The sequence below is a fragment of the Manduca sexta genome, chromosome 16, assembly GCF_014839805.1.
Source record: "Manduca sexta isolate Smith_Timp_Sample1 chromosome 16, JHU_Msex_v1.0, whole genome shotgun sequence".
Taxonomy (NCBI): Eukaryota; Metazoa; Arthropoda; class Insecta; order Lepidoptera; family Sphingidae; genus Manduca; species Manduca sexta.
Window position 1 is genome coordinate 7,870,441 of NC_051130.1, and position 13,888 is coordinate 7,884,328.

At 35.0% G+C, this 13,888-nt stretch overlaps 1 protein-coding gene across 2 annotated transcripts in view; it reads left to right on the forward strand.

The window, feature by feature from the left end:
• Nucleotides 1–13,888, forward strand: part of LOC115447769 (tyrosine-protein kinase Src42A) — a 49,936-nt gene that overhangs the window by 15,955 nt on the left and 20,093 nt on the right. The window contains exon 1 of one of the 2 annotated variants that reach the window (XM_030174988.2): nucleotides 10,250–12,178. The exons of the other annotated variant lie outside the window; for it this stretch is intronic. Within the exon in view, the coding sequence (XP_030030848.1) occupies nucleotides 10,548–12,178 (1,631 nt within the window). The 5' untranslated portion in view covers nucleotides 10,250–10,547. Of the gene's footprint in view, nucleotides 1–10,249; nucleotides 12,179–13,888 lie in introns of those variants that run through there. 2 annotated transcript variants of the gene reach the window in all.

The following is a 13,888-nucleotide window of genomic DNA, read 5'->3' on the forward strand; positions in this document are numbered from 1 at the left end:
AAAACACAAACATAATAAATTTTATGTATCCTTGAGAGCTAAATTTACAAAATTCTTGTCAAATTAAATCCAGCCGGTAACCAAATAATACAAAAAGCAAATCGCTCTTTGCCTTCCCGGAGTTCTCAACAAAGCACACGCAAAATTTCCGAAAATCTCAACATACAAAGACTGACTCAGTACGGTTTCGCTTTACAGGCTTGGATTTTATCTGGTGTATTTTCTTTTCTTTGTGCAAGTTACTTGAAAGTCGAGAATAAAATAAAAGTTAAACGTATCCGACATGCCAGGAACGTTTTAGATAATATTTATTTATTTAAAACATGGATTTACGATTAATTAGGAATAACCATGTTTTAGTTGAAAAATGCCAATGACGTGTCCTCTCTATTATGAGTAATTGAGGTTAAATTGTTTTTAATGTGATTAAACAGCATAGACTACGGAATTAAATGAGTTCTTAATATTTTGTTTTCTATTAAATTTATTGTCTCTCTTTATTACTTAGCATAATGTATCATGTAAAACACTGGTCACTAATGTTATTTTCGTAATGGCAAGGCTGTAATGATTGTTTTATTTGAAGTAACAAAAGCAAAAGATCTTCTTTATATGAATAGCGAACAAAAGCTGTTTATTTCATCGTAATCGATAACCTAGTTCTATTGAACGCGCAAACTTGTGTCTGTTCGCGGAGGAATAAAACATTTTAATAGCAAAAACAAATAGATATGCAAGTGGTCACTTGATGGTCAGCAAGTTTAAATACCAGAGGAATCGTGGCTAAATTGTCACCATTTAATAGACAAATCGGTGTATCCTACAACAACGTGATATCATGAAAATTGTAATTTTAAAGGAGTGTGTTTCACCTTTATAAAAATAATTGTGTCGGAACGTTTTTTTTATTCAGTATTACAAGAATAAAAATATCCACGTGTTTAAAAAAAATTAACTCCAACACGGCTGTTTTGACAAATAGAAAAAAATGGATTTATCACGTTATTGAACCATAGAGGCGAAATAGGGTTTATATAAGGGATATATTTTAAGTCACCAAAAATCTCATGGACCGTAAAAAAACTAGCAACAACTCTACATTGATTCTTTTTGATATAGTGATACTATCCCAATACTGCACTCTTTACCAACTTATGTAGATTTTATGTGCTTGGTCTTGCATTTACCAGTGTCCATCTGGATCGATACCATCGCTTTGTCTATTTCTGTCGACAAACAGCTGCGTGCAATCACTGTGTAGTGTAAGACAACTGAAAAGAATTCGAAAACTGTACATTTTGGCATTTTGAACCTTAAGAATATAATTTTAGAATCATTAATGTAAAGCAATGCAAGTTTAACAACGCTTATCCTACTTACTTATTTACTTCGACGTGACGTCCTTGCAATTGATACAAACGTAAAAACCCACACGTCAAAGGAATAATAGTTTATGCTGTTTTACACAACAATTAGTGCTCGTCGCGTCTTAAAATTATAATGAGAATCCACTTGAGGTCGATAGTCGCCACGGCGTATAATTGTACCTAACAAAACCATTGTTTACATATATGAAATGAACGACTTAAGCTTCAATATATTCCAATAGTAGGAATATGTGTAAATATAATTTCGATAGGGTTGGTGCATTTACGAAAATACGGTTTATTTTTTTTTTATTTATTTATTTACCAACGCTTGTCTACATCAATACTTTAACAAAAATACATGTCAATTACAAATCATCATAATATAACAAAGCAGTTATAGGTAAATACAGCATGCATCAAAGAATATTGTACTAGCTAATAATTAAGAATAAACAAATATTGAAGACATCAATTCTCATTACAACTATATAAGCTTGAAATTATGAGAAAATATTACTAACAATTATTCGATTAATTATCCTTAATTATTCGGCGGAGTTTGTTGGAGGAGTCATTATGAATATTCAGTTGTTCACTATACTCGTTAAGTAACCTACAAAGTCTCGAAATACGAGAGTTCGATCCAAAAACTGTATTACGAATTGCAAATTTGTTGACAATATAGTACAATTAATCGGTGTACAGCATATGAAACTTTGAGCAATATCCTTCATACGTAACTTCCTGCAAAATGCACATTACCGTGTATTCATCGTGTTCCACGTTACTAACCATATGTTATTTGTAAATTACATCGTGTATGAGGTTTTTAAAGTGTTTAAGCAACTTTTTCGCGATGTTATATAAAAAAAAAAATGTATGTGTGATGTGATGAAATGGTAACAGATCTTACTGTATACGAAAACATCCGTTGACGCGCATGCGCAATCATCTAAATATTTTTGTAATAGCATTCCATTATGACTTTTTTTTACTCGTTAAATGTCCTGAATAATCATACGATATTGAGTAATGAATTAAGAATTTATTTTGACTCACCTTTAAAAGGTTTTAAGAATGCGATTACTAACACATTATTATATATTGTTTTTTTTTTTAAATAATGGTTGCGGCAGTTCTTAATCAAACGAATATAACTGTTTAACAAAAACATCTATATATAATAAACTTGAAAGGCGATTTCTGTACATTATATATATTGAAGATAAACTTGAATGGGAGTCTTTTTTAGAGCAGATGTCAAACAGTTTTAGATTTTTTTCTGTATGTTTGTACACGCATCACGCAAGAACTGCATGAAATTGAACGCAGTTTTCACCGATATATTGCATGAGATCTAACTTGAAGCTCTATTTTATCACTGGAAAATATATTCAGGTGGACGGAAACGCGAACAAAATTTAGTACGCAAATAAAACTAAACTTCAGAAAGTAAGCTATATTATTAATAAAAAGCGTATTCAATAAAAAAGTTTTTTGAATATTATAGATTATATTATAGAGAAACCAACTTCGACAATAACTTACAGCTCTCAGTTTATAAATATCAATAATATTATGCTATATAAAATCACCCAATACGTTTTCCCTAATGGATTTTTCATTCCGTACAAGTACTGGAATGACTAATTTAATTGTATTAAAATAGCTCTGGTAGACATGCTGCATTTCCTGTTTGCCTTAATTTTTATAAGAGGATAATGACATTCGGTTAATCCGTTTCACCTCTAACGCCCGAAATTAATAATGTATCTACTATCCAAGACTGAAACCTATCTTAGATTGCCGACTATCTTTCGATTGGTCTCCTATCGGCATGCCAATAACTTAACTCGCCTATCCTTGCTTGCCTTCAACGATAGATCGCTGGCAATCCTTTCAAGATGCGTTTCCTCCTGACCATTCCATTTTATGCAGAATATTCCATTCGTAAAAAATACTTTTTGTATTTTCCATACAAACTATTCGTTTCAATATTTGCCTGATTGCGAAAAATAAGAATTGGAGTAATAAAAAAATATTTTATGTATTTTAGCCCTCAATAGAAACAATTAATAATTAGTACATGTCATATTTAAGATACAAACTTTTTAATTAGTTTCAAAAATGGAACGTGAGTAATGTGGTTGCTAACATATTTTGACACTGAAGTTTAATAACATTGTTCATAATATATTAATAAATCTTTAAAGGATTTAGTTTTTAGTATGAAGTACGCAGTAAACTCGGTGCCATATAATAATAATTGGACTCTGTACACATTATCCAGTGTTATGGAACAAATTACAATTCCGTTATACATAATTGTTGCATAACTAACCGTTTATGCAGCGCACGCAACGGAAGCTCTCAAAAGTAATCAATTTTAGCCGTCTTTGGTCCCATTGGTCATAGTGTGATGATATACATATACCCTATAATAGCCATCCTCAATAAATGGGCTATCCAACACTACAAGAATTTTCAATTCGAACCGGAAGTTCCTGAGACCAGCGCGTTCAAACGAACATACTCTTCAGCTTTATATAATAGTATAGATAATGTATGGAAATTTTGCCTGTTTCTATGTTTTAACTTTCAACTAATAAAACTATGTTAATTTGTAATTATTATTTTGAATTACAAATGTAGATATGCAATAAAATAAATAGCAGTGATTGTAAAGGTATTTTATTTTACTAAGTAAAGAAGTTATTTGTTAATGCTGTTCTTTCTCCAACATCTTGATTCTCTATATTGTTCTCATAATTAATGATATCAGCAGTTGATAAATCCACTTCAGTTGGAATTTCCCCTAGCCTGTGATTCTGACAAATATTGTGCAAAACTGCAGTTACAATTATTATTGTTTGAACTTTAGGTAAAGATAAACGCAATGTCAATGCAATCACAGGGAAGCGACGTTTCCATGTACCAAATGTCCTGAAAAAGATAATATAAATATTTCCTATTCCTCAGTAAAAGTTGATGGAATGGAAAAACACCATAGTTCCTGTAAAAGCTATACAATTGCCCCTTGTTTGTACCTATCTAATAGTTCGGTAGGTACGGTATTTTTTGTAAATAATGTCAAAAATTATTTACCTTGTACATAGAAGTAACACGAATATACGAGATCAGTTTAACTAACACTGATTGGCAAGCAGATTTCGAAAGCCTAATCCAAACGTGAAATCAAACTCATCCAGGGTCTGCATGTAGTTAACTCTTTTCATTACCCGTGATGAACCGCGACTTTCAGTTTCGCTATCAGTGTCGCTAGTCCCTCCAAATCACTGTCGTCACTGTCACTAGAGAATATGGATATTTCCATTGCCTTTTCGTTTCCCTTAAAATCAGTGTAAGCGATATTCAAAACATATGGAGTAAACTGAGGAATTGGTCCGATTGGAAAATGCGATTGTTTACAACAATCAAATCAAATGTCAAAACGGGTAGATAGAGTATTGGCAAGCGTAAACTGTCATTTTCAAACAGAGGGTAATCTATGATCTGTAATCCGTCCTCTCAAAGATTGATTATTGTTAGAGATAGCTTACTCAATCTATGGATTGGTTATTGGCATGCTTTATGCATAAAAACGAATGAATTATCAATCTTAGATGGCATACATTGGATTTGGATTGGTTATTAATTTCGGGCGTTAGAGAATATAAATGGGTATTGTTTTAATCGAATTTTGCTTAAAGTTTATGCAATTTATGTAGCTAGACAATGATTATTCATAAATAATAATATAATGCATGAATATTTCCTGTTTAACTGTGATTGTTTATTGGCAGCGGTGATTATATATAATCAGACGACTCATTTTTTAATTCGCACAGTCGATTTCCGGATTTTTAGTCCCCATATTATAGTTAATGGTAATTTTGTTATTACTTTACTTTGTATCATCTCTGATAATAACATCGGTAGATGAAGTGACGTCACCATTGATGCTGTGATGACTAGACGTGATTGTGCCGAGCGCATTTCGAGGACTTGCCAACGCTTTTTCGAACCGTCAGAATTTATAAAAGGACTGGTCAAGTGCAAGTAGCTTTAGCGCCAAAGGGGCCCGTGCCACAACGTGCACGTGTTCAAGAGACAAACTTATATTTCGCGAGCGCTTGCGTACTTCACGCAATAATCTATAGTACATTTGATGTTAACGATCCGAGACGTGCCTTGAATTTACTATTATAAGTAGCATGGGTTTATTTTTGATAAAGTAAAACTGTATAAAAACTATTAAAATCATAACATTAATTCTCGTAATCATAAAGAAACATATGATGCGCAACACGCCACGCTCAATATGTTCGGTAACGTAGCATTCACAGTTTTCGAACTTGCTCATTGATAACTTAATCTATTACGATATTCTTACGCAATCCCCACCTACTATATATTCTTTTTATGCATACGAATTTCTACCATTTATGTAAGTAGGTAGTTCCGTTCGAAGGTTCGAGAGTTCATTATTGAATCAAAATTTTATCTTTTATGTTTCCATTACATGTGGGCTTATTTCGGAGTTGTACAGTGCTCAGTACATTAAGGACGCATTTATCATGTCTGCTGAATCAAATTGTAACCTTAATTAAGAAGTTAAGGCATGTCCACCTGATTTGCAAAAAACCTGTAAAGTCACACTTTGCAGCACCTTACAGAAATACATTAAGCGTCGTACCAACTTTCTTCTTATTGAATTGTTTTTAAGAGAAATCAAAACAAATTCTAGGTATACTAAATGTATTTATAAAGTTTTAAATAATGCAGAATTATTCCTTATGTATACTTTATGTATTGTTATGATGTGTTAAGCAAAATGGGGTAGCTATATATTACTAAAGCGTTGTATTTTTGTAGACCGAACAGGGAAAAAACGGCAATGGTTTTATGGATCTGTGTAATTTTTTAAAGCCATGATAAAATTTACCTCTGATGTAAAAAAATGTGACTTGAATAAATTGTTATAAAATCTTCTTATAAATGTAATAACAAATTATTGAAATGTAGTTACAAAATGTTATGCTACCTTTACCTCGTGAAAAACCCAAGAAAATAGTTAAACTAGATATTGTTGGTATTTTGTAAGATTTTCCTTGATTAGTTTCTTGCCTATTTACGTTGTGATAGCCAACCTCTGTCCGAAAAGTGACAATGACAGCTTCTCTTAAAACTGTTTAATTTCACGCAATTCTGTCGTATTGTTCCGTAAAATTCAACTTTTTAATAAATATTGTCAATTCTCCAAAGCATTTACGGGATTCAGATTAAAAATAAACTATTTATATATACTCAACTGAATTTACAGTACATAGTAATAAACATTTTATATTGCCGACATTTTATAAAAATTAAAAACTACTAAACCAACAATAGATTCAACTATTCCTTGCAATCTTTTTAAAATACATCCGATTGTCATTTATCTTCGTCTGTGGAAGTAGCTGCGTGAAAGGTACACATAAAAATATATAAACAATAAACAGCTGTTAAATAATATTTCTCACATCACAGATTATAGATTGACCTGATTTGATATGAACGAAGCTTTAACTCGAGGTTACTGTTAATAATTTTATGACGTGAAGGAAAAATCGCGCGCCGTGAATTTGCCGCGCAGGCGCCAACTCCTGGCGCCAGCCGCGGACCGCGGGCCGACGTCCACGCTAACCGCTTGCTTCCTCGAAACGTGCTATCACTGGCCGACATTATACAATTCGCGACCCGTCACTCCATTAGCGTGATTCATTATCATAACCTGTGACAACTTTATTTTACAACTTACCTATAACATCTCTACTTTACCATCAGCCCCAAAATCTAACATAACATTTTAACGTTAATGGATGCCATCATATTATTACAAGCAATATTAATGTATTTAAAAACTTTTAACGACTTTTTTATGCATGCCAACATGTCGTTTTGCGTATAAAATTCTAGTTAAACAAAATATTGAGAGCAGCATTAAATTGTTGCTTTTATGGCAATGTTGTTTTAATGACACATGCCATTATTTGTCTTCTTGCGTTATTTCAGGTTTTTAAGACTGCGACTGAGCGTGCAGATTCTAATCTATCTAATTTCAATTCTGCATCAGATACATATAAAACAACAAACGTGAGACCTACATTTGAGATGGTTATAAATATACATTCGTATCTTTTGGTACCCGTACTGAATGACCTAATGTATCAGTGCAGTCTGCTGTTGGTGTAATTTGTCACACTACTCCTTTCTCATCTGTGTTATTTGATACCTCCCGGTGCTTCTCATATTCATTATTCAAAACGAGCTTTACAACAAAGATATAGGTCAAGATAATCGAGTTTGTTTGCATGGCCATCAATCATATTTTCAAATATTTTTCATAAGAAATCCGCCCGCTTTCAAATTGATGCTCGACCATTTATATCACAAAACATCGACATGCCGAATGCATAATCATTCATTTAAATTAAATGTTTTCATGCATACGTAAAAAGTTTAAAATTACTCCCGTATAATTGTTTTGATCGTAACTTTTGTTATTCACACTTGTAAATATATATAAAATCGTAATCAACTACATTTAACAAATGAGCTTTCAGTCTTTGTTTTTGCAAATTCTTTATAAACTTTATATGACAAAAAGAAGAATACAATATCTATGTTTTATTCTGCTAGAAATTAAAACCATTACTTCTTTTCCTGTTTGGCCGGACTTCCCAAAGCGTTCTGCCGAAACAAGATTTATTCTTCGAAAACGAGGCGAGAGTTTGTTTATCATTAATGGAGGTCATTCACGTCATCGGTGCATGACATTGCACGCCTACAAAGTTTCGGCGACTTATCAAATTACTTATACAATTTAAAAGTCGTTTATTGTCTATCAATTTGTAAATAGTTCTACAAATATCTTACCCCATTTCGATGCTTTGATAGCTTTTGAGTTTCTTGGCACAGTGCGAAGTCGACCGGCTACCCAAAGAATGATCTTGGGTTCTGTCTTCACAATAATTTGGGTGTCGATATTGTGAGACACAAAGTGCCTTATACTCCCTGATCCAACAACACAAGACTTTATTATAGCGTAGAATCAGAACAAAGTTTAACTGTTGGGTGTTTGTCTTTATGAATTAATTCAATTTAACACAAACTTTTGGATTGCCGAGGTGACGACATATTCACCTTCATTAGTTTTCGTGAATGCAATATTCTAAGAACATTGAAAATATGAAATGTCAACATTTTCTATGTTTTTTTTTTCTAGTGACGGCTGTATTCTGTTATTCCAAAGTTCTGAGTGACGCATTGTATGAATATATTTCAAAGTTAAATACACTAATTCTTGTTCGTCAGAACATAATACAAGTAAAAATATATTTTACTTAAAATTGCACACAATAGTAAATAGTCGTTCATTTTTATGGATTTCAGGCATGTCTTGCATGAAATCATGCAAGACATGCCTGAAATCTTGCATGATTTTATAATGTACTAAGCCCCAAGTCTAACACGCTTTATGTAAATCACGTGAATTGCGTACACCACAATAACCGTTTAGAATACAGGGGGATTATTAAACATTATGACATTTGTACTTTAAAAAATATAGTTTTAACTATATGAAATACATCAATATTGACATATCACATAAAGGGTTCATTAAGCGTTGTGTGGGTAATTAATACTTGATTTACCCGTCCCAGATACGAGCGGCGCATCGCAAGCTGCGCCGGCGCCGATCCTAACTGTCCACTGGCATTTGCGCTGCTCGGTGTTGCACGCACTTGAAGCATGTAACCACCACACAAGCACATTCCTTAATTAGATATTCAATCTTTATAAATCTTCGAGGTTTATGTATATTTTTTGCCGTCGTCTATGTTACAAATTATGTCTTTACTATACTGAACGAGATTACGTTAAAATTACAATATCTTGTAACTAAGTTGAGATCCTTTTAATATTTTTTATCTGTGTGTTTAAAGAAAGCTTTTATTTTTGATTACACATTGAAAATTTAACTAACAAAATAATCATAATATATTATCAAGCTACGAAGAGGTTACGTAGCGCAATCCAAAATTGCAATTGTTGCTCGTTCGAAGATGAGCTTGCATAAAGCTTGCGGTATTGCGCGCGCGCGAGGGCCGCCTGAGTGATGGACCGTCCTGACACGAATAGGACCAGCACAAAGCTGCCTAACTGTATCCGACAGGATGACCTGACGTGAGATGGGGTAACATACAGCTTTCTTTGCCAGCAGCATTCTGCTTGAGTTGCAACTAAGAATATCGAATTAATTTACCATATCGGGTTCAGTAATAAGTTATTAATCACCAAGAATCTAAATTGTTGATAATGACTATAAACGACGTCCGCGGTCGGCGAATGTTTTACTAATTTTGGTCCGTATCGGTTACGTCACCGTAGCAAACCTACTTGAATTCCAGCGCTTGCATATTTTATGCAAATAAAATGAAGATTGCAAGACAAGAAACAATTGGCATCGGTTTCGGTCTAGACTCGAAAAAGTTATTTAATGTACATTTACGTGTTATGTGAAATTGGAGTACTGTTGATTTATAAGTTATTCACGTGAATTACAAACTTAATTTGTGCGTATGTATGAGCATTCGTTAAACGAGAGTTCCTTATAATTATTAAACAAAGAACAACAAAAACATATTTTAATTATGGTCCGGAAACGTCGTTAACTGTTAAATGGGGCATCCATACCGTTATATAATTCGCCCGAGGAGTGGTGCATCAGATGGAAATTGATGTATGATCGATCGAAGGTGATGGTGCGGCGCGGTGGCGGGGCGCGGCGCGGCGCTCGGCTGGCGCGCGGCGGCGCTGCGTCCGTGCGCGTGCGACTCTCACCGCCTTATCTCTCGCGACCTCCGACGGACGCGCACGCACGCCGCGCACCGCACCGCCCGCGCCCGCTCCCACGCCGCGATCGCGCTATGCCGTATTCTCGACGACCAATTTATGTGCTTCCTCACTTATACTTATTTTGTTATCGATGTGCAGGACGCGGCCCGGAAATGCGCCAGTGAACCCGTTGTTTATAAATTAGACTCTTTATTACATTATTGTCGTAAAATCGTATCATAATATAAATAAAGTTGAGGCGGGCTTGTCTATTTAAAAAGTTGAGACTTAACGACGATGGTGTCTGAGGGGGCTTTGCCCGTGGTGTGGTGTATTCGCGATAATCAACTTGTGCCGCACCAGGTATCCGGCGTGAAGTTACAAGGCGCTGTGACAGGAGCGCACATAGCTGCCGTAACGGACTTCCTTCGTATGGTCGCTGGAACTCCGATTGTTCTGCCACACACAACTGTTCCAGAAGATATCGAAAATGACATTAATCAAGAAAAGGAAAATTCAACCAGGAGACGCAAAATGTCCATGCAAGTTGAGGTGCCTTGTGTCTTCCTCTCTGAAAGTGCGTTACAGAAAGCGAAAAGCCGTAATAATTCCCGAGAGGAGCCGGTAACTCTTGATAATTGTAATATCCCTAATATAGCCAAAAGATTTTTAGATATAGATAATAAATCTTCTTTCCTTAGCTCAACGGATATATTAGAAAGAATAGATCCCGAAGAGCGTGACATGGAAAAAGATAATTTGAAATCGTGCCCAATGGACAGTCCCCTAGCAAGTGGGGATAATTGTCCTCAAAGAATAACGAGGATTATAGATCTTGATGATTTAAATATAAATACTTCATGTGCAGAGGCAGAACGAGAGCCAACACAAAGGATAACCCGAATTATTGAGTTTGAAAATGATACGTTACCTTTACCGCATTGTATAGATACAGATAATGAAGCGCCACAAAGAATTACAAGAATTATAGAATTAAACAATGATAATTCAGTATCAACTATTACAAATAATGTAGACATTGAAAAAGAATGTCCCCAAAGATTAACTAGAATAATTGAACTAGAAAAAGAAAACAATTTTCCAAGTATGGCAAGAATAATAGAAATGGAAAATGACATTTCAAACGAACGAAGGATTTCTCTGACAAACGAACGAGAAACTGGTGGTGGCGTAGTAGAGAATTCTACTGATGAAGTTACTGTTAGGTCTAAATTTATACATAGAAGTGCTCCTAGGTTTAGTCTTGACTCTTCGTGCTCCGAAAACTCTTATGTGAATATTGACTGTATAAAGAGTTTGCAGGATGTTAGGAAAGAGGACATTGTAGAAGGCGGCGCGAGCCCTGAACCTTCGCCTGCATGTAGGTTAGTCCGCTCTCGATTTCCAAGGAAAAAAACCTCAGTATGTTCGATCGGCTCCTCGGACTGTGACGATGAGGTAGATGTTATATTTAAATCTAAACCTAAATCTAGTCAATGGGTAAGTTTGGATTGGATACCTCCACCACCCAAAGAAGAGCCAGTGATTACACAAGTCTGTGATAAAAATGATTTTATAACAAAGTGGATAGCAGATCAAAACTCTCAAGATTCTGTTATAATTGCTGACGAGAGGCGGAAAAGTCTGCCACCAAAATCAAACGAAGTTTATCTTCAAAACATGAGAAGATTTAGCGACGGTTTGCAAATTTGCAAAGAAGATGCTGCTAGCGATTCACCGGCGACGGTAAAATGGAAATGGCATGATATTGTTAAACGCCATATCCAGTTATTAAAAAACGATAAAGGATTCCGGCGGCAAAGGGGCAGCTGGATGAGAACGGCAAGACGGCTTTCGGGAACAAATATCAGCAACAAAAATGCAGACGCCGTGCCGTTCGACGCATACATGAAGCTAAATACCATGCCGTGAGTATGCTTAGTTAACTCGTCTTGCTTTCAAACTTGGTCGCTATATTTAAATTTCCCACATAAATATTTTTGGATCCGTTGACGTACATTCATGCAACAACCACATCGGTCTACTTACTAAAACCGACCCGCTGAGCGAGTGGAACTGGTTACCACCTGACGAACAGCCCGCGGCGTACCACAACTTTGTGCTAATCATTTCCAATGAGTGATGCACGCTTACACAGTACATTTTTCTTGCGTACCTTCGTGTATATTATTGTCTACATATTCCAAAACGATGAGAATACTCCGAGTAATAAGACATTTTTTATTTGCGTTTGTAATAATTTTTCATTATGTCAGCCGTCTTTATTTGTAGAGGTAATAGATTGAGCCATAACTTATATTGTAGTGTGCGACGGGGTTACGTATGTTGTGCATGGTTAAATATAAAGCTATGACATTTACATTGTATATAAAATTTTGCATAGGTCAGCAAAAGCATAGTATATGTAAATGGATCAGTGCGGATAATAAGGGGCTGTGTTACGAGAGCGGGTCCGGGGCACGCGCTTCCGCAAGGCCGTCCGATTAGAATGCAGGGAGCTCGCGTCCAAGGCTACGGTTGCGCGGTCGGTCGCTGCACCGCCGTCCGCGGTCTTCCTCTCAGCCGTTCGGCGACTGCGAGCCTGCTCAGGAAGTGCGTCGTGAAGGTGACGCTCACCAAACAACGGCCAAATCGATCGGAAGCGACTGTGCTTTGAATTTTTGACGTTCCTTTGTTCGGTATATACGTTTCCGGAATCCTCTGCTTGAATAATTAGGACTTAAATACCTCATGTTTTATTACAAATACGGTGTAGTGATTTACTTTTAAACGTGCTGAAATTAAGTGTCAATAAGTCGAAGTTAAGGTTTAAGTGGGAGGCCTTGAATATTTTGTTTATTGTTTTATATTTACATATTTAAACTTTAAATATATTTTGTTCGTTTTAACAAAACAAACCTGAATGTGACACCGCAATCAACCAAAAGTTATCACCAAGAAATCAGCCAAGTAAAAACCAATAATCATTCTTGCACAGTTTTACGTTTTACATAATGAGAAAACTTATACTCTAATTATTATTACTTTTTTTCGAGAATATAGTTCATTACGCTTAACACAAAAAACAAATGCATAATTTTTAAATCGAGTTTTCAATTGGCAAAAACTCTAGGTACACAATATTTAAAAATAAAAACATTTGGTCTTCGACCAATAAAGCACCAAAACAACAATTTTAAACCTTTGTTTAGGTAAGATGTATGTTAAGTATGCTAAATTTAATTCATACTGAAAACCTAAAGTCTACAATAGACATATAGAGAAGTAATACCTTACGAGAATATTTCCATTACCTTTAGTGCGGAACACTTAAAATTATGAAGATTATTTTTACTACCGTTTGCTGCAATTAAGAATATTAATCGTTGATGAAAATGAATATGGTGGATTTGCAATTTTAGTATTTCGTCAGTAAAATTACAATTTAAAATGCAATATCCGTTGCGAGCCGTTTGTGTAGGCCAGCGTTCTGAAAACACGAATGTTGTTCTCGTTGTCCATCAACATTCCTATTGTACCGAATGAGCAAACACGTTCTTTGGAGGAAACAAACGCATTCACATCGAAACATTTACCTGTATCGCTATTTCTCACACATTTGTGATTTTTCACAAACA